Source organism: Pipistrellus kuhlii, unplaced genomic scaffold, assembly GCF_014108245.1.
Source record: "Pipistrellus kuhlii isolate mPipKuh1 unplaced genomic scaffold, mPipKuh1.p scaffold_m20_p_18, whole genome shotgun sequence".
NCBI classification, from domain to species: domain Eukaryota; kingdom Metazoa; phylum Chordata; class Mammalia; order Chiroptera; family Vespertilionidae; genus Pipistrellus; species Pipistrellus kuhlii.
In genome coordinates, this window is record NW_023425493.1 from 14,449,184 (window position 1) to 14,470,758 (window position 21,575).

At 39.5% G+C, this 21,575-nt stretch overlaps 2 protein-coding genes across 14 annotated transcripts in view; one reads left to right on the top strand and one right to left on the bottom strand.

The window, feature by feature from the left end:
• TPR (translocated promoter region, nuclear basket protein) overlaps window positions 1–5,477 on the top strand; it is a 62,314-nt gene extending 56,837 nt beyond the window's left edge. For 3 of the 9 annotated variants that reach the window (XM_036442958.2, XM_036442959.2, XM_036442961.2), the window contains exons 48-52: window positions 1,066–1,173; window positions 1,300–1,459; window positions 2,910–3,028; window positions 4,694–4,789; window positions 5,278–5,477. In XM_036442958.2, coding sequence (XP_036298851.1) covers window positions 1,066–1,173; window positions 1,300–1,459; window positions 2,910–3,028; window positions 4,694–4,789; window positions 5,278–5,333 — 539 coding nt within the window. In that variant the 3' untranslated portion in view covers window positions 5,334–5,477. Of the gene's footprint in view, window positions 1–1,013; window positions 1,174–1,299; window positions 1,460–2,909; window positions 3,029–4,693; window positions 4,790–5,277 lie in introns of those variants that run through there. The other 6 variants (XM_036442962.2, XM_045583141.1, XR_004988804.1 and 3 more) reach the window with 6 other exon arrangements.
• Window positions 5,430–21,289, bottom strand: PRG4 (proteoglycan 4). Of its 5 annotated transcripts, XM_036442964.2 has the most exons (14): window positions 21,203–21,289; window positions 18,394–18,516; window positions 17,090–17,206; window positions 14,450–14,599; window positions 13,548–13,670; window positions 11,119–11,999; window positions 10,831–11,073; window positions 10,281–10,722; window positions 9,683–9,760; window positions 8,274–8,410; window positions 7,811–7,967; window positions 6,999–7,199; window positions 6,135–6,260; window positions 5,430–5,612 (listed from the first exon to the last, which is right to left on the bottom strand). In XM_036442964.2, the coding sequence occupies exons 1-14, from the start codon at window positions 21,285–21,287 to the stop codon at window positions 5,515–5,517; spliced, it is 2,961 nt and encodes a 986-aa protein (XP_036298857.1). In that variant the 5' UTR covers window positions 21,288–21,289; the 3' UTR covers window positions 5,430–5,514. The 5 variants fall into 5 exon arrangements, with proteins under 5 accessions (XP_036298857.1, XP_036298856.1, XP_036298858.1 ...); XM_036442963.2 differs by having other exon boundaries at window positions 10,281–11,073; XM_036442965.2 differs by lacking the exon at window positions 18,394–18,516 and having other exon boundaries at window positions 10,281–11,073.
• Window positions 21,290–21,575: the final 286 nt, after the last annotated feature.

Genomic DNA, 21,575 nt, shown 5'->3' on the forward strand with positions numbered 1-21,575 from the left:
GGAAAAGCTGTAATATATGTACTATTTACAAAACATCGTCTTTTATATAAATCTTTTCAACAAAGTTCTGAGTTCTTTGAACGTAAATCCTAGCTGCTACATTTATCTCTCTTCTGGCACCTAGTATAGCATCATACATGTACTAAGTGTTAAGAAATATTTCTTAAACCAGTAAACATACGTAAATACTACCACCCGTTTTAAAGTTTCTAGAAGAAATGCAACATATTTTGTGCTTGATTTGACAGTTTCCATTTTACCAATAAAACACACAATTTAACATTTCTAGTTAAATGCATAATACAAGTTAGATACTTTCCATTAGCATTAAAAATAAGAAAAATGAAACGTTAAAAATATGTGCAATAAAATGACTCCTAAATTAAGTAATAGTGTTGATTATTTGGATATGAATTATGCATTTCTGGAATTAATGGCATTTAATCTTCATTTGGTACCCATATAGGCCACTATATTGCTGGGAAGCTGTTAGATAGCATTGTATAAGTGAATAGGGAATGCATACTACTTTAGTTAAGTCCTAAGCAAAAGACTAATCTGTAGCCCTCATATAAGTCATATAGTATAAATTTGTCCCTGATGGTTTAGGATATTAGTTTTAACACTATGCCTCTACAATATGAAATTGTGAGTTAACTTCATATAAATTCAAAATTTTGTGTGGCAATTTCTAGACTTGGAAGATGCCACCACTTTGTATCTTTGGGAAAGTTAATTAACCTTCTTAAAATTTAGTATTGATAGCAAAAAGGGGACTAAATAATGCCTTGCAGTTTTGGTGATAAGTAGAATCTAACATAGTCAAGTTACCTTGTATAAAACTATAAGAACAGCTTTAGCTGTTTGTTTTTTAAGATACTTATATTAGTGTTAGGGAGCTGAAAGGACGTATTTAAATTGTATTAACATTGTTGAGGGATTCATGTTTGCTTGATGGGCTAATTATGGATTTTAACAAAGTTGTGTCTTTGCTGATCTTTTTTTTCTTTCAGGTGCCTCGCATTTGTCACTTTTTTTTTGTATTTTTCATTCATTAATATTCAGAATTGTCTTTAGGTTTAGGAATGTATGAAACACCCCTCTTCCTAGCTCATGAAGAAGAGTCCGGTGGCCGAAGTGTTCCCACTACTCCTCTGCAAGTAGCAGCTCCAGGTAGGATCCTGTTACTGGAGTGTGTGTTTCATTGGTAAAATGGAAACTTGTGAGGCATCTTTTGGCTGAAAATTAGATAAACCACAAAGTTAAAGTGTTCGTTGCTTTTCTGGTCTTGTTTTGAAGTGAGCGTATTTACTGAGAGTAGTACCACCTCTGATGCTTCAGAGCATGCCTCTCAGTCTGTTCCAATGGTGACAACATCGACTGGCACTTTATCCACAACCAATGAAACAGCAGCAGGTGATGATGGCGATGAAGTGTTTGTGGAGGCAGAATCTGAAGGGTAAATGTTTACTTTGTAATATTTGCTTGCTTTAGATTTGCCAGACTTTTGCATTTGTTTTCCTTTAGCCAAGAAACAATCTGTTGAGCTATATTTTCAGTTGCAAAAGTAAACCAAGCCATCTATTTTGAAAGATTAATTTTTACATTTAATATTTTGGGACTTGGAGGTTGTTATTACAGAAGACAAATGTTAGCTCCCTAAACATTGTTCTAGAATAAATATATTATGCAAAGTATTTCTTTAAAATCACTGGTACACTCCCATTAATGTAGCTGCTTGAACTTTTTCAAAAAAAAAGAGAAGTCAGTCTGTGAAAGTGAGGAATATTAGGAAATGATTTAACTTTCCATTTAGTAGTGGGCTTTCAAATGAGCCTCACTTATCCTTAATGTGCATTTAGAACTTCTTATAAATTAGAAATTATCTAGTAGTTTTCAAGACCTGACTATTGGTAATACAAGTGTTATAAACAAAGTAGTCTTTGAGAAGTTTATTTTTAAATATATTTTTATTGATTTCAGAGAGGAAGGGAAGAGAAACATCAATGATGAGAGAGTGTCAATGATTGGCTGTCTCTTGCTCACACCTCACTGGGAGTTGAGAATTGAAACCTGACCGCTTGGTTCATAGGTCGATGCTCAGCCCCTGAGCCACACCAGCCAGTCAGGCTACTTCAGGAGTCATAAGCAGAGCTAGAAGTAGAACCCAGATTTCCTGCCATGTATGCAGGTCACTTCATAGAAGTCATTCTAACCCATACAGTACCTTTGCAAAGTGTCATCATTTTACAAGTGAGAAAGCTCTGAGTCAGAGCGTATACCTCTGGTGGCTGACTCCAGCCCCATGTGTTTTATTTAGCTTCACACCTGACCAACACTGTTCAGCGTAGGCACATAGTCATGAGAGAGAACTTCAGGTACATTGTTACTACTAAAATTGAAGTTGTTTTGTACACTTATCTCACTTGCTTTTTGATTGCTTTCCTGAATGGGAGAGAGAAATGGCCATTGAGCCAGGGATTCTACCCATAGCCTGTCTCATCTGCGCCAGAGCCCCTTTTGAGTTAGAGGTCTGTTATTAATAGTTGTGACTTGTGAATTATTTTATTACTATAGTTGTGACTTGTGAATTTTTATTACTATACTCTCCTAGAAAGTTGTTTTGAGGTTTATCAAAATCTGGATAACATATCTCCTGCAAATGTTAAGAATGCAAACACCCCTTATCAAAAAGAAAAAGATTATAAAAAAGAGAGAGAAAAACTAAATTTTTAATGTGTCTCGTACCCCTTTAAAAATATATATGGCTACCAATATCAGAGTTGGCAGTTTTGATTTAGAGTAGAACTCTGCATTAAGTGATAAATTATATGGAAAAGAGTTTGGAAACAATAGGATACACTCTAGAATCAGTTTTATATTTTCTAATCAATTTTTACCTTTCTTAGTATTAGTTCAGAAGCAGGCCTAGAAATTGATAGCCAGCAGGAAGAAGAACCTGTGCAGGCATCTGATGAGTCGGATCTTCCTTCCACCAGCCAGGACCCTCCTTCCAGCTCTTCTGTAGGTAAGTCCCAGCTGTTGACTACATGTAGCTTTACACATCACACTTGTTTGCCAGACACTTTTATTGGTAACAATTTTATCTTTTTTCCCCCTTAATTGTAAAATGCTTTATTTAAAAGGGAATTTTATTTTCTTACAAGGAACTTGGTTTATATTAAAGAAAATCGGTTGTATTAGTGGTGCTAAAAGGGCTGTGGAGGAGGGGTGGTTACTAAGGAGTAGTACTATAGGCCTCTCTTGCCTAAACCAGAGCAGTTCCATTTTTGTTTGTTCTACATATTAGTGTTCCACAGCGATCTGATAGAGTTGTTGAGCACTTACTGTGTATCAGACAGGAGGCAAAGCCCTTTATATATTTACTCATTTAATTCTCACATCATTCCAATGTGGTAAGCATTCACCCCCAATTTATAGTTATGGAAACTGATGCACTGAAAGGTTTAATAACTTCTCCAAAGTCACATAACTAGTAAAGAATAGGCAAGCCTGAGCAAGTGCAGAGACCCCAATCTTAAACATACTAAAACATACTATACTAACTTTCCTATCTCAAAAATTTTAGGTAGGGAATTACTTTTATTTTAAAAAAATATATACAGTACTCAGTCATTCACTCCGACTATTTTCATTTTGAATTGTTATAGCAGCCACTCTCCAACTGCCAAGCTTTATGGAAAACATGCACAGTTACCACGTTCTTAGTCATGGAACAGTGCCATCTCAGGGTCTCTTCTCCCTCTCAGCTGCTTCTCTGGCACATCAGCCTATAGCCAGCATCCCTAGTTTCCAATCTCACATCCACCTTTTAGCAGCTGCTAACTTTACTTATGAATGTCCAGTGATTTAATCTTGCAGCTGAGATTGTATTAATGATAGTTGTAGACATTTCTAATTAGTGAAATTTGGAGCCCCTCGTTATATTCTAACATCCCATGAAAATTGTTTTTTCTCAACAGAATTGGAACTAGTTATATCATGCTAGAGCTTATATGGTTCTTGTCCCCTTTTCAGTATAATAGGAAATTAGAATTTTTTATTTGAAAATATAACACACTAAACTTAAGCACTTGAGCAGTTATTCATTTGGTTAAATATTTGAGTGTCTACCATGTGTTGTCAGGCAATTTCACAGAAAGCACTATTAAGAGAGTGACGACATTTAAGTAAACACTGTGCGGTCATTTGGGGGAAGAGCATTCTAGGATGAGAGAAACAGCAAGTGCAAAGTCCACAAGGCAGGAGTATGTGTTCAAAGTCAGCAAGGAGGCCTGAGCGGCTAGACTACAGTAAGGACGGACAGATGAGCAGGTGACAGGATACATCTAGTAGGTCATTGTAATTGCATTGGCTTTCATAGATAAAGTTTGGTGAGGGTTTCAATTGCGGTGAGGGTTTCAATTGCAGTGACATGATCTGACTTGACCATGTCAGTTTGGCTGCTGTGTAGAGAAGAGACTGAAAAAGTAATGAACAGAAACAAGGAGAAAATTTGGAGGACATTCCAGGTAAAGATGTTTTAGACAGGATTAGAGAGTTCAGGTTATGGGAAGAGGTCGTATTTGGGATATAAATACAGGAATTTTCTTATCCTTTAAAAAAGAATTTTCTTATCCTTTAAAAAAAAAAAAGTTTTAAACTTTTAAATATTTTATGTTTTTCTTCTTAGATACTAGCAGTAGTCAGCCAAAGCCTTTCAGACGAGTAAGACTTCAGACAACATTGAGACAAGGTGTCCGTGGTCGTCAGTTTAACAGACAGAGAGGTAAATTTCTAACATCCTGACTACATGATAGGATAGGATGATAAACAGAAGAATTTTTCTCATTTAAGCCTCCAACTAGTTATCATTTTTTTAAAAATGTTCCAAGGATTATGCATTAGGTATGTGATGTTCAGTAATATATAAAATATAAACATTTTATAGACAGATGTGTATACCCTTAGGTGTGTAATGAATATGTGCTTCTATTTTTTCCTTGAATTCAAAGATTTAGAGAAGTGCTATGTAGTTGTTTGGTACATCTCTGCCTATTATTATTATACTAGCTAAACAAAGTCATAGAGCTTTATTCTATTGTACGAGAGTGTAAAATTTTAAAAGCTCATGTTTTCTTGCCATAAAAATATTAATATTAATCTAATTGGTTCATTTTAAATTGTTTTAAAAAACTACAGAGTATGTGGATACTCTAGTTTGGGGCTAGCTTCTTAAAAGATTCATTCAGTTTGATTTTTTTTTCTCTTTTATAGGTGTGAGCCATGCAATGGGAGGGAGAGGAGGAATAAATAGAGGAAATATTAATTAAATGTTCTATAAATTGTAATAACTGTGAATAAGATTGTTCAGTCTGTTTTAGTGTTATGATTGTCGAGTTTAAAGACATTTTGTATTTAAATTGGTATGCTTATCTCAACATTCTTTATTAATAAAAGGTATTTGTGTCAGACTTATCATTGTTTGACTTGTCTGTTCCTTTGCCCACCAGTCTAAGGACAGTTGTACCAGACTTTGGATAAGGTCTGCCCAGGAGGAGGAGTAACGGCTCTTGCTGTCCTGCTGGGCACATTCAAGTTATAGGCTTGACCTAAATAGAAGAGAGCATTTTGTTAATTACGGCACTTGAATATAGGAATATAGAAATATTTGAGTATAACAACATAACCTAACAAAAACTTCTGCCTTGACAGATTGACCTTTTAATAAAATTAGGTAACTCTCCAAGTAAAAATCGAACAACACATTTCTGGTTTTTTCAAAAGAAAAGTGTTTCAGATCATATAATTTAATAAAAATTTGTTTCTCAGGAACTTATTTCTGATTTTTACGGATGGTAATGATGCAAATCAGTGTGACTTTATGGCAAATGGGGCCTCCACTAAATGCCAACTACTGTTTTCAGGAGCAATTTACATAAGTAAACTCATCTCATGAAGGAGAGGGCAGCTTTCAGTTGCAGTCATTTATTGTGAAAGAAAAGCAAAAATTTAAACTTTCTCTTTAGGGCAATTTAATTTCTCACCTTCAGCCTCCATTGAACACTTGGTGTTTATGTTTGTATTTCAGAGATTAGATCACATCTTTGAGAAGCTATTGAGATTTTACTTACCCCTAGAGAAAGCATAGTAATCGTAGCCGTCAGGTTTTCTGATGTTGGGCAGGGATATAGCTGAGGTAACCACATTGGGAAGTCCTTTCCACAGAGTACTTATTCTGGCTTCATTGTGGAGGAAACCTATAGATGATATTGGAAAGAGTCAGACATAGAGTATTAACTCCAATCTGGTCGTTTAGCATCTCCGTTACCTTGGATATTACCGTATTTTTCGGACCATAAGACGCACCAGTTTTTAGAGAAGGGAAATGAAGAAAAAAAGATTCTGAAACAAATAGTGTCCTAAAATATTTTATGTGCATTAAAACCCAACATCACAGTCATAAACACATGTAATCAACCCTGTAAAGTAAACAGCAGCATTTAGAACCATTTTAGAGCCGGGCAAGCACACAGACCACACAGAGCCGGGCAAGTAAAAAAACTTTTTTTTTTAAGTATATGTGTAGGCTATATTTGGACCATAAGACGCAGGGACTTTTTCCCCCCACTTCTGGGGGGGGGGGGGAAGTGCGTCTTATGGTCAGAAAAATACGGTATTTAACTGCAGTGCCTAGTTTTTACCCTCTCATAAATGGTGCAAATGACTACCTTTTATCACTATTTCCAGAGTTACAGATTTGTATATAATGTTCTTGGTAAGAGATAATTGGTACCATTTATCAAGTAACATTCAAACTGCATTCCTTACCCACAAAGGAAAAGGTTTGACCTTTGAGCATTCACTGAGGTACATTGATGTTTTGCACCAATAAGCTTAAAATATTAGGGTGGTTTGGTCAATATTCATATTTAATAAGCCTTACATCTACTTCATGTGTAAGAATTTTTAACACAGTAAAAAGAAAAAAACATTACCTTTGTCTTGATAAAGGACTCTGATGGGCGGCGAATAGTGAATTCTGACGGTGTGTGTGTGAGATCCGAGATCCCGTTCAATGCGAAGTCTCCTAACCTGTCTAACCTGTGTGTTATACACGGGGTAATTCAGAGCAGGCCTTCTTCCAGTGCACTTCGTGTTGGGTTCTTGTCTGTAAGTGTACTTCTGAACACTGCCCCCTATTAGAAAACATAATGAAAATTAATTTAGTCCCCCCAAAAAGAAAGCTTTTACAAGGTGGAAGAAACAGTGTTTTTCATAATGTCTATTAGTCAAGGGTGTTATAATTACTAGCCGAAACCAGTTTGTCTCTGTGGATAGAGCGTCGACACCTTGCGGACTGTGAAAGGTCCCGGGTTCGATTCCGGTCAACAGCATGTACCTTGGTTGCAGGCACATCCCCAGTAGAAGGTGTGCAGGAGGCAGCTGATCGATGATTCTGTCTCATCGATGTTTCTCTCTATCTCTCTCTCCTCCTCTCTGTAAGAAATCAATAAAATACATTTTTTAAAAGAAAATAATTACTAAATCCTGAAATACTTGAATGATTAAATCCATAGATTGCATAGCTATGTATTTAACTTTGTGTGAGAGTAAATGATTCTATTTGCATGTTGAGAAATCTAAATGTTTCTCAGTGCCCTTAATTTTTTAATTGAACTTATTTGATCCAGCTATTAAAGACATCTTTTGACAGTAAACACAGTAGTAAATGAAAATATTCAATAAAACTTTTCTGGCAAATCAACTGTTAAAAGTTACGTAATTTTGTCAATTATGTAGCACATACCTCTCTTGAAAAAATACACAGATTCAGGTCTCTCCTTATATTTAGGTATTGAAAGAGCTCCCAGTATTTTTCCATTTAGTCCTCCAAATCCTTTTACAATCTGTTTGGGATACCCAGGATCTTTTACATCATTGGTGAAACGCCAATACTGAGAATCCTGATCATTTAAAAGAGGAAGTGATGTTAACAGTTTGGGGGAGAAAAAAGGTTATAAATTCATTCTTAGATTTTTAAGTGTAGGGAGAAAGTTTTAATTTAGCTAGAAAGTTTTAATTTAGGTATTTGAATAAGTTGACCATTAATGTTACCAAATTGTGTTAACCTTTGATTAAATTTTGATGGTAATTTATTAAAATATGGAACCCTTCTGAAGTGGAATTTAAGCTGACTTATGTTTTCATAAACAAAGATTTGCTGATTTCTCTTACAAAGGTATTTTTCTTAACAAAGGTATTTTTCTTACCTTAAAGAAGAAAGTTTTTCCTTCACAGTTGCACCTAGTAAAAACAGTATCGATGGGAGAGGGAATACCCCAGACTTCAGTAATTCTACGAGGAGGAGATGGTGGACTGAGTGGATTTAACATCCAAAAGTAATGACCTAAAATTGAAAGTGATAAATCAGCCTGAATGAATACTAAAACTTATCCCAAAAGAGACCAAAATGAAAACATTTTTAATTATCCTGAACCATTGGATGTGTTAACTAGCATTCTATGACCAGAAGTTTAGTGAGGACTGTACTAGCACAGAACATAGTGTTTGAACATTTTTGAGAGTAAATCTCAAGTCTGAAATTTGACATATTTTAGTTTTTCAGTTTCTCTTGAAAGAGCCTTTGATTTTGTGACTTACAGAAAATCACTTTTCTCTCAATTTATTTTTCAGAAACAAGGAATTATAATTAAAGGCGTACTAAAATCTCTTCCTCTACTGAGCAAGTCTATGTATGACTTACTTCCCTTCAGATTTAATCTAAGTAAGTGAAGACTGGACTAGTATCAGTACAGAGAATTAACATACAATTGCTGTTCTGGGATTCCTCCACAAAGGGTAATTAACACTGCTGAAAACATCACAATCAAGGTGTTATAATGTTCGCCCTGGCTGGTAGTGTCAGTGGCTAGAGCACTGACCCTTGTACCAAAGGATCTCAAGTTCAGTTCCAGGTCAAGGGCATGTACCTAGGTCAGGGCCTGAGTGGGAAGCAGCCAATGTGTTTCACTCACATCCATGTTGTTTTTAGCTCTTCCCTACCTTCCTTCCCTTCCACTCTTGAAAAATCAATGGAGAGGGGGGAATATTATTTTCAGATACAATAGAACAAGGAAAACAAATCCTAGTGTCATTTCATCTGATAGGAAATAGGAATTAAAAGGTAGTTCAAATTTTAATTTCATAACAGTAGGAACAATTAGCATCATTTCACGCTTTTGTTACTCCAATGTCTAATTTTATTAATATTTTGGTAATTACTATCAGGTTTTCATATACACTGAGTGGCCAGATTATTATGTGTTCAGAGATCATAATCTGGCTACTCATTGTATACATATATAAAAGGCTAATATGCAAATTGTCGCCTCAACCAGGAGTTCGACCAGCAGGCAGGCCGGCCAACCATCCATGTCCCCTCCCCCTGGCCAGGCTAGTACCGGACCTCTAATATACACACATGCACACACAGAGTGGCCAAATTATTATGCATTCAGAGATCATAATAATCTGGCCATTCAGTGTATTTCATGAGGTAAAGTCATTAGTCAGGTTCCCCTTCAGAAACCTCAACCCAAACTACTGACTCCTATGGCTTTGGTTCTCTTATATGCCAAGAGCAAAATGAGGGGCAGAAAAAGGTTTGTGCAGAGCTCACCTCGAAATGCAACTAATGTTCCATTGGCCAGAGTCGTCAGTCCATCTACCGATCTACCATTGCATAAATTGGTTTCATCTGAAATAAAATCATACAAAACAAAATGAAAAAGTGTTGTTTTAGTAGTTTTTTCAAATTATCCCAGTTTTATTTCCTCTTCATTTCTTAAGCTCTTGAAGGGTATTGTTTGAAATGTGTGGATTTCACAGGTGAAAGAAGTGATATTTCATAATTGTTTTTACTAAAACTAAAGGTGATACTATTCAAAAAGTATGTAAAAATAAGTGATAGCCTTGACTAGTGTGGCTCAGTGGATTGGAGCATCATCCCATGCAAGGGTGGACTGCCAACTACATATGTTTGCTATTCTGTACACTGGCTCTGCCTACAGATGCACTAAGTCCCTAAAACTAGGTCATTACTCCTTTTTCCAAATACAAATCATCTTACTGTGATTACGCCTCTGCTTCTAAGAGAAGCTGTAAGACTTCACAAATTAAGTTCAGGATTCTAGATAATTTATATATTAAAACAGGGCATTACAGTTCTGATAGACACATGTTAACATTAGAAACTATTAAAAAACGAGTCTCTTTACCTGAAAGCATGGGGTCGTTGCCAGTGCCTTGTTCAGGTCCTCCCACTCTTGAGGCAGCTCCTGGGATAAGTAGAGGAGTTAGCACTGGGGGCCTGAGAAACACATAAGGTTTTTCTCCTCCAGCATCATTTGCAACATCTGCATCTTCATTCTTTGGATTTTCTTCAGCCATTTCTGAGTTACTAGGTTGGTTAGAGCTGGTGGTAGTTTGGAGCAAGGCAGGGTTCACTGTAGGTACCGTTGATGTGGTCATCTTTGGGGGAGATGGTGTAGGTTTTGGCTTTGTCACTTTAGGTGTTGTGCTTGGCTTTTTGGTGGTGGTGGGCATTTGGGATGCTTTGGTAGGCTTTGGATTAGTAGCTGTATCTTTGGATGTAGCTACTATGTCTTCAGATGTATTTGTAGTCTCTTCCGTTGTAGTTGTCTTTTTTGTTGCAGGAGTGGTTTCCTTAGGAGTAACTTTGGCTGGTGTGGTATCTTTGGTTGTGGTAGATGTCACCTGCTTGGTTGTACTTGTTTTGGATTCAGTGGTCTTTTCTTCTGCTGGAGTCACTTCAGGTGCAGGAGTCGTTTCCGGAGGAGTAACTTTGGCTGATGTGGTGTCCTTGGTTGTGGTAGATGTCACCTGTTTGGTTGTACTTGTTTTGGATTCAGTGGTCTTTTCTTCTGCTGGAGTTACTGTCTCTTTTGTTGTAGATGTGGCAGTTGTAATTTCAGTTGTAGTGTGCGTGCCTTTTTCTGTTGTCTTATCCTTTGATGTGGTGGTCGTTTCAGGTTTGGTCCCTTCAGGAGCCTTGGTTGTAGGTAGAGCAGGCTCCTCGGGACTGTTTTCAGGAGCCTTTGGTGTGGGTTCTTCAGGAAACTCGGGAGCTGATTCAGCAGGGTTCTCAGGAGGAGTGGGAGGCTCCTTGGGGGTGGTGGGCTCGGGCTCCTTGGGGGTGGTGGGCTCGGGCTCCTTGGGGGTGGTGGGCTCGGGCTCCTTGGGGGTGGTGGGCTCTGGCTCCTTGGGGGTGGTGGGCTCGGGCTCCTTGGGGGTGGTGGGCTCGGGCTCCTTGGGGGTGGTGGGCTCGGGCTCCTTGGGGGTGGTGGGCTCGGGCTCCTTGGGGGTGGTGGGCTCGGGCTCCTTGGGGGGGGTGGGCTCGGGCTTTTTGGGGGTGGTGGGCTCGGGCTTTTTGGGGGTGGTGGGCTCAGGCTTTTTGGGGGTGGTGGGCTCGGGCTTTTTGGGGGTGGTTGTAGGTTCCTTGGTGGTGGTGGTCGTGGTGGTGGTGGTGGTCGTGGTGGGAGAAGGAGATGTGGTTGTGGTTGTAGTTTCAGCTTCAGTTGTAGTTTTAGCAGAAACTGACGTGGCTTCCAAAACTTCAGATGTCTTTTCTGCACTTCTCGTCTCTTTACCTGAGGTCGTCTTCTCCGATGTTCTAGCTGAAGTCTCTTTTGATGTTTTAGAAGTCTCTTTAGTTTCAACCTTTTTCTCCTTACTTGCTGTTGAAGATGTGTCTTTGGGTGCTTCAGGTTTCGGTGACGGGCTGGGTTTAGGACTTACTGTTGTCACTGTTGTGACCTTGGAAGTTGTGGTGGTAACTTTAGTGCTTTGAGTGGGGGGTGTGTCAGGAGTTGGGGTGAGCTTGGAATCGTCATCGTCCGATCCACTTCCAGCTTCATCTACAGCTGGTGGTTCTGGGGCAGGTTTCTTCTTAGGATTTTCTTTCTTGTTATCTTTTACTAGAGGAAAAAAAAAAAATACATCTTTTATTCTTGAATAGTTTGTCTTCAGTAATGATGTAAAGCTCCCATTCTTATTGCTGACTGTGTGACTAGGCAGGTTGCTAACCTCTAATATGTCTATTAACTTATTATAAAATGTTAAATACTCAACCTGTCTTATTGGGCTGTTTTAGGGAATGAATGAGATAAGGGGTAAAATGCACAAGTAAAACTATACAGTAGAGACATGACAAATTTGAAATTACCCATATGGTCAAATAACACTAATTCATCTCTTTACATTAAAGCTCTTTGGCCTTCCCTTTCTCTGCTCCTCTTTTTCCTCGTTGCTCAGTGTCCCTTTCTCCTGGAAACCTAGTTCCAAAATCATGTAGATTGACTGCATCCATTAGCTGAGAGGTCTCTACAGCTATATCCAAGGATGTTCCAGTCACCCCGCCTCGACCCTGCTGAGTCATTTCCACGCCCAGGGCTGTTAGCTCTTCTCTTTCTTCTGCCCAGTCCCACAGGTATAGAAAGGATATTAGGATGCTATGGCAGCTAAAGACCCCTTTAACAGGATTGCCATAGCAACTACCCCACGGGTAAACTACAGAGCCCAGGGGCACATCATGAGATGAGTTCATTCAGCAAACATATTGCACTTCCATCAGGTGCAGGAATCTCTGGATGACTCAAAAGATTGAATATCTGGCTATTAATCTAGAGAGAAGGCTTCAGGGGAAATCACAACCACCCAGGAAATAGTTCCTTAGAACTCCAGTATCCAAAATCCAGGACTTCCTGGGGAAAGAGAATATAGTTTAGAATTTCAGGAAATAAAAATCAGAACAAAGGGAACCTCTTCAGGAGGGAATAGCCTACTCCCGTGGTTGGCAAACTGCGGCTCCAGAGCCACATGCGGCTCTTTGGCCCCTTGAGTGTGGCTCTTCCACAAAATACCGTGTCCTGGGCGAATCTATTTTGAAGAAGTAGCGTTATAAGTTTAAAGAATTTGGCTCTGTTCACTGAGTTTGCCGACCATTGGCCTACTCTGTAGTACATTTTCTACTACAGAAAAATCAGCCAGATAAGACATTTAGATTTATTAGGAAAACAGTAAAAGAGGATTTGTGAACTGGAGAATAATACTGAGTTTCCCAGAGAGGTGTAGGAGAATTTAGTAAATTAGCATTTTAAAGCAGTATATAAGTGCTTGTTAAGTAAAATAAAAAATCTGGAGAAGGAAAAATGAAAAAAGGAAGAGAAAGAAGGAAGAAAAATGAAAAAAGGAACTGAAATAGAAAACCACCATCATCTTTGGCGCCATCCTGTGGTTTCACAGTTTCTGCTAGAGCATTTTATCCTTTTATTTGGTTGTTTTCTGAGCTGCTTGTCACTAATTTCCTAAAGGACGTTTGCATTGGTATTTTCTAAAATAGCTTTTATAAAGTTATACACTTCCCTCCCCAAATATTAAAATATCTTCAAATCACTCTATCAACACGCATTACGTTAGATAATTATGGCATTGATATAGTCTTTGATCTTTATCAATGCTCAAACCTTTGGGTTTCTTCTTTAATTCTTTATTAGCAGCTGAATTTTTGGAAGACTTGATTTTCCGAATACTTGAAGAGGAAGAGGAAGAAGAGGAAGAAGACTCTTGATTTTCAGAAACAGAATGTTCTATAAATCAAATAAAAAGGTGATCACACCAATTGTGATTTAAGTCAAGAAAGAACCGCCAGTCCAAACACAACAAGAAATGCTATTTACTAATCGATAAATATCTGTGTTCTAATTTTGTTTTGTCAGTAGCACAATCAACTGCCCTTCTAATTAATTGTCATTTAAAAGATACCTGAGCTTATCACAGATACTAGCAATCCTATATAATAAAAGGCCAATATGCTAAGTGTCCAACGGTTCAACCGTTTGACCAGTCACTATGATGCACACTGTCCACCAGGGGGTAGATACTCCAACCAGTAGGTTAGCTTGCTGCTGGGGTCCAGCCAATTGGGACTGAAGGAGATGGGCTGGACATTTCCTGGAGTCCTCCCACAATCCCTCCCCACTCCCGATCATGTACCAGTGGTGTCTCTCAGCCTGGTTTGCGGGGATCGGACTGAAACTGGCTCTCTGATATCCCCCAAAGGGTCCCGAATTGCCAGAGGGTACAGGCCAGGTTGAGGGACCCTACCGGTGCACAAATCCATGCACCAGGCCTCTAGTATAAACTACAAAATCTTATCTAAAAAAAAAAAATAAAGACTTATTTCCTCTGATTATTTTAACTTAAATCCATACTAGGTTCAGTAAATAAGGAAAATAAATATCTGAGTGTTTATACTTTTAAGTAAACAGAAAGCATAATGAGCCTTTAATGACTCAAGATTATCCTCTTCTACAAGGAGTCAGTCACCTATAGGTTATTTCATCTCAAACTTCTGTCATCTTCCTACCTTCTGTTATTTCCTCTGATTCTATAACTTTCTTAGTCGTCTTCTTATCTGTTGATTTGGGTGAACGTTTGGTGGTTGATTTGATGGGTGGACGTGCTCTTGCAGGTGGAGGTGCAGCCCTTGAAGATGGTGGTGGTGTGGGGCTATCCACTGAGGCCAAGCAAGATAGGTTGGTTAACACCTGTTTATACTCATCAGTAACTAACTGTGAAAGCCAGGGATGCATCTGTCTTCAAGATTAGATGCTGGTTTGCCCAGCCGGCGTGCTCAGTGGTTGAGCATCCCATGAACCAGGAGGTCATGCCTCCATTCCCAGTCAGGGCACTTGCCCAGGTTTCAGGCTCAGTTCCCAGTAGGAGGTGGTACAGGAAGCAGCCCATCAGTGATTCTCATCATTGATGTTCCTATCCTCTCTCCCTCTCACTTCCTCTCTGGAATCAATGAAAAACATAAAAAAAAGAAAAAATAGATGCTGGTAAAAACTACTCCAAACCAATTAATTCTGTAAAATATTGGTCCTCGTGTTATGACAGGCAGCAAAGGCCCAGGACTCAGCCTTGCAGGACTAGGACTGGAATTTGTCTGTCATTGAGACCTTCGGACAAGAGCAAATTCCTTTTGAACTTCATTTTTTTGTTTGCAAACATACTTATTCTAGATGATTTCTGGGGGTATTTATCTAAAAAGTGCTTGAGTTTATAAACTCCATCCCTTTTGTCTGCCTTCTGTGGTGAAAATAATTATTCCACGTGGATGAGAAATAGAGTAATTTCATTTTGTTGTTGTTTCCATGTTCTTTTACAAGTAATGATGCCAATTTACCTTTCAGTTATGTGTCCAATTACAAAAGTTCTAAATGAATATTTACTTTTGTAAGAACTTCCACAGCTTCCCATGATGCTTTTCTCAAAACTAGTCAAACAGCTGTTCATGGTTTGAGGTGTTTCTTTTAAACTTTTGTCACCCCTCCTCCCACCTCTTTTCATGTCCAGAAGAGGGGACATGTTTTGATCACTAGGAATCAGAAGAAGAGGAGAGAGGCCTGTGAGAGAGTGGGAAGCAGAGAATAGTGGGGACGCTGGGGGGGGGGGGGGGGGGGGCGGCGCAGCGGAGGGTTGCCATAAACCCGCATCTTGCTATTAAAAAACATCTCAACTCTCTGGCTGCAGTCTCCATGAACTGACCACCGCACCTCTCTCCCTGTCTCCCCCTACAAACGCGACAAGTACCTCAATTTGAGAAACTAGAAACGCACTAACTAGTGATCTTCAGCCACACACTTAACCTCTTGGCTTTTCTCACCCACATTCGTAGCTCGACTGCCGATTCCTTCAGTTCTAGAAATGGGATCACTGAAATATAGATGCCTACAAGCAGTGCCCAGCAATCTTGAAACAACTGAAGGCTGAGTGAACAGGATAAATTGGTTGCTATTCTTTAAAAATGAAGTAATGAAGCTCTGGGGGTGTTCCTTTATTTGTGTTTTCCACAAACCTCATGAAATCTGATCCACCTAAGGCATTATCTTTTATATTAGCAGGTTCTCTCCATGCTTCCTCACTCTCTAACTGTCCTCACTCCCCACCCAGCCTCTGCCCAAGATGCATTCTTAGTGTTCTGTCTCACGGCCAGCACGGTTCTCAGGGCGGTGAGTAAACATGTCCTGCCCACACGTGTCCTTCTGAAAGCCGCAGGGACTCTGCTCCGAGTTTTCCATTACAAGGCTGTCCTCTCCGATATTCCTGGAATGCTTTCCAACGAAAACACGGAACCGTGAAGAAAGGCCCCTCAGCTCAGCTGCCTGTCCTCCCTGCGCTGCTGGAAAGGAGCAGGCCTGCAGCTTTGTCTAAATAGAACGGTCGGGTTATGCAAGCAAAGCTGATCTACACTTTCTTCCACAAATTGTCTTGTTTTTGCAAAGAAAGCTTTAAGAACAAACATTTGGTAAAAGAATTATTTTTCAATCTTGGGCGGGGGAGAGGAGGTTGGTAAAATTTAGATGGTTTTACTCCCCTCTCAGAGCACGTCTTCCAGACCCATAACCAGAGAAGATTTTAAGGTGGGACAATCCTTTGTTATTGACTCTCAGGCACAGGACTTGGAGAGAGAGGGACTGTCAAGATGGGAAGAGACATACGATGCACAGTTAACAAATTCTCGGTAGGTTTGCTTGTAAATTTAGCGCCTTACACTAATTCACAAATGTACTAGTTCAGAAAAGCTAGAACGTGTGGATTCTCCCTTTAAATACACACTGAAAAACATAACTTTGTAAAGCACAGGTAGTTCAAAGGACAGCTGACCATTCAGGTGAGGAGAAATCCTCCAGGGAGCTGGTTACTGTTGCTTTAACCTGGAACTGAACCACACCTACAGAGAAAAGCATTTACACTCAGGCCTCCCTCTGTCACTCAGCCTGCGCCCCTGGAGCCTGGCCGAGCCAGGGCGTGCTGTGGGAGGAGGCGGCCAGCCAGCCCTCAGCTCATCTCAAGTGAAACAAAATTAGAATGAAGTAACTTAAATGTTAGTGAGATCAGCACCTTAGAGGGACGAACTGCGTGTTAGATAGACATCAGTGAAGCTAAGGTGGGTGCACAGCTCTGGCTGCACCCAGAAGCGCCCATGGGGGCCGATGCTTACCTTCACAGAAATCGTCGAAATCGGAACAGCACTTGCCATACTTCTTACACTGGTCGTCACAGTCACACTCCCTCCCTCGTTCAAAGGTTTCGGAGCAGCGACCTTTACAGGAGAGCTCTATGCAGAGCAAAACAAAACACTGCGCATTAGGATTAGTGAGGACGACACAGCCACACCCATGAAGGAGGCCCCTTTCCCACCTTCTCTCTGGCCCACTAGAGCCCCCAAAGAGCATTTCTTAAGTCCTTCGTTTAGGAAAAGGGATGGGTTCCCAAGTGGAGACAGCCCACGTCAAGGAAGAAGTAATGGGGACGTAGGGAAACTTTTTATGCCCTTCGAGGTCCCAGTGCTACCCAAGTCATATCCATGTATGGACAACAGGAAATGAGAACTGTTTCAATAGTAAATGACCCTTCAATATATTCCAAATGGGTCAATGTTTCAGCTCAAAACTAAAGGTCTGCTTATAATGCAGAGACCTTTATTATGACAAACTGGGTAAGGAGTAGAGGTGAAAGACAACCTAATCCATGGCATGGACTGTGAAGACAAGGCTTGCATATTTCAAAAAAAAAGCCTTGGTTAGTCAATGACTCCGAGGCCTATTTGAAATAATTACCTTAAACAACACACACACACACACACACACACACACACACACACATTGTACAAGAATATATTTATGAGCTTCACATGCAAATTCTAAAAGCAAATATAACAATTTTAATTTTTATAAATTAAATATGACATGTCTCTGTGTTAATAAAATGGCCCAAAATATATTCAAGTGAAATATTACCTACCATTCATCGAAAATTCAAACCTTTTGGGTTTTCATTTGAAAGTCATCATTAAACACTGATGCTTCATCATGAAAAGTGCCATTTTTAGGTAATTTAGAAACGTCAGTATTTTTTTTTTTTTAAGTCAAGTAGTAGACAAGATTTTAGGACCATAGATTCTTCTGGTGAAACTTCTGAAGGGCCTCCTCCCTAAGCTATGACGTCTCATTACTTTTTACTTAATGATTCCAGAGTCACAGTGTTAAGTCTCTATTGAAGACAAGACATTGTATTTGGCACTTATCAGAAACCTTGTGCAAGGACAGACCTCCAGGACCCCCTTCACTTCCCCGAGTAGTGACAAGTCTTGACACCACCCTTAGGGACAGCACGCTGCAACATTTATGCAAGGGAAGGGAAAGGCACTTGAGCCACAAGAAGCGCAGGAGTGTGAACAGAGCACAGCAAGGGACTCAAGAACAGCGATGCTTGACAGGGGAGATGCCAGCGCTTGGCACTTACCCACAGTGCAGAACTTCTTGAAATCAGGGCAGCACTCCATGTAGAGTTGACAGTTATAATCACAGTTGCAGGGGGTATCTCTAGAATACCCTTCCCCACATCTCCCTGCACAGCTTGATAAATCTAAAATCATACAATATAGGTAAACATGGCCAAACCGCTTACAGAAAGGGAGAGGTCTCGTGAGGAGGACAAAGCCATTGGGGGAGAGAATTGTGTCCATTGGAAAAGGATGGGAACGATAATTAGCCATAGGGCCAGGTGATCTTTGCCTGATCTTTTATAAGACCCTTTGCCTGATCTTTTATAAGACCCACTTTATTCTTTCCTAGACTGAGAAGATACACTCTTGAAAATCAAAGTAAGAGCTTTGTACATTCCTGGGAGGGGGGTGGCAGCGACAGCTCTCCTGACGGTGCTAAGATGATGGCTTGTTGCCATCATCAGAGCCTCTCGGTGCTGGGTACTGAGTCATATGTTATCTCTAATGCTTTTGAAAATGTTGCCGAGACTCTGAGTAGCTTCTCTTTCGAGATAAGGAAGCTGAAAGGCTGAAATTTTACTAATTTGCTTCAGGGCACCCAGCCATTGAATAGGTCCAGCATACATGTATTACAGGTCCATGAACACCTGCTAATTATTCATATTGACCTCTCACTCTCAGAAGTGTCCTGATTTGGCCCTAAAGTATATAGTTACTAGAATCCCAGTGCATGAAATCTGCCTGCACCCTCTCATAATCCGGGACTCCTCGGGGGATATCTCACAATCTGGGACTACTGGCTCCTAACTGCTTACCTGCCTACCCACCCGAACACCCCAACCACTCTGCCTGCCTGCCTGATGGCCCCTAACCATTCTGCCTGCCTGCCTCATTGCTCCTAAAGACTCACCTGCCTGCCTGTTCGCCCTGACTGCTTGTCTGTCTGCACACCCCTAATCCCTCTACCTGCCTGCCTGATCACTCCTAACTGCTCACCTGCCTGTCTGATTGCCACTAACCACCTCTGCCTCAGCCCCCGCCGCTGCAGCTTCGTCAGGAAGGACGTCCAGAAGTTCGTTTGGGTGTCCAGTCTAATTAGCATGTTACACTTTTATTAGTATAGATCTTAAGTCAATAGCCCATTTAGAATTTGAACTCTAATAGATCTGATTCTAAAACCCAAACTTTCTCAACAATCACAGGGCCTGTCGTTCTTGATGAGCTTAAATAAAGCTGGCTATACTCGCATAAACTCTCCTACGTGTCCTTTCTGTTTTATTGGTGGGGGGACCTGGGTCTAAATGTCAGGGAAGTCAGATGTTTACAACCACTGCTAAAATGACTGCAAAATGAATAACTATTGAAATAACACATGGACATGAATATAAAAGTCATAAACAGAATGTTTAAAACAACAACAAAAAAAAACCCCAGAAGCTTAATTATCCTCCAATGTAGTTTCAAAATCATTTGGAAAATACCTTGAAATCCTCCCTGAAAAGATAATCATAGAAAAACAACAACTGAACCCATCTCTGGAATAGAAATTGGCAAGTGCAATGTCCTAAATCCATAGAGGGACTTTTGAAACACACTGGGGGAAAAAATAATCTCAAAATGATGAGTCCAAGAGTGTGAAGGTCTTCATATGCAATTTAAACAGTAAATATTAGGAAAACTTTCAGAAATGTTTGCATACATATGCACACAATACACACAGAAATGCATATATAGTGTATGTATATAAATACATATATTATATATAAAGAAAAAAAGGGAATGGGAAGAGGTTGAGAAGGCAAGAAAAGCAATTGCAACATCAAAATGTTATTTACCATTAGCAGATTTCTGAAATAGAAAATCAATGTCTTTATAGGAAAGGTTCCTTTTCACAGATTACATGTCTGAACTTCTCTTGCTCTTCATTTTAAGAACTAGTTTTAAATTCATTTACTTAAAGGGGAGTAACCCGTTTTAGTGAACAATCGACTATCACCAAGGAAAGGTGGGTTAGAAACACACACCCAGTGCTGTGAGCCTTGTAATTTATCATGAAAGAGCAGCAGGGTCTGGAGATACCAGAGCTGTCATCATTCCTTCTGAAATGCTTACATATGATTTCATGCATTTTCCCATCTTTTCTTATCTCAGCGATTCTGAAACTAGGCCCATAGCGGGCAGTTACCTTTCTTGCTCAGGTTCATGAGAATTTTAATTATTTTACTGGAAATGTCTATGTCATGAATGTAATTTCACCATAACAATCATGCACCTAATATCAAATGGCATTCACATCTGTGTAATTCCATATCTGGTTGAACAGTCCTTATATAAGAAAGAGGATTTTATTAATTATTTTCAAGATTAATAAAATGCCATTTCAAACACTGCAGATGTCCACTGAAGTAAGTGCTTTATCAATACTTTATTTGATGTAAGAGATTAATTTCCTTGTAAACATTTAGGTAAAATTATATGCTATTTAAATACTGATCTGATCAGTTAATCAAATAATATTGTATCATCCCAGAGACATCTGCATAGGCATTTTTTTTTAACTTTTGAGATAACCCTGGGAATAACGAATACTAACATTATTCTATAGGAAAGCTCAAAACTTCTTGAAAGATTCTATAATGCAGGAGACAAAGAGTGAAAATTCCAAAATGCTCATAAAAGGTGCATGTTTTTACATACTAAGGTTGTACTCTGCATTGAACTTAAACAAATGTGCACGTTTAGACATCTATTTCTGTTTTTGGCCTCAGAGTCAGAACTGAATGATGAGCCATAGTTGTGAAATAAAACAGTTTTTGGTGAAGGTACCTTGAGGGGAAACTTGCTGAATCAAGAAAACAGAAAGCAGCAGCAGCAGTAAGTGGATGGGCAGGATCTTCCACTCCATGGCCATCGCTGAGAAGAAAAGAAAAGTGTCAGGAAACCTTTTTTCATCTCCCCTTGCACTTACGTTTCGGTAACTTTTAAAATACGATGTAGGGATAAAACAAAACTTATAGTCAGCTTTCATTTCCTAGTAATCATTTGACCACTGGATGTAATCTTATGCAGGAGAAATCAAGTCACCATCTCAGTCATGCCACTGAACAATTTCATTCTTTAGAATTCCCCCCATAGAATACAAACTTATCTGCACATATGATTAAAATCTAAACAGGTACTTACAGTGCACGGCTTAACT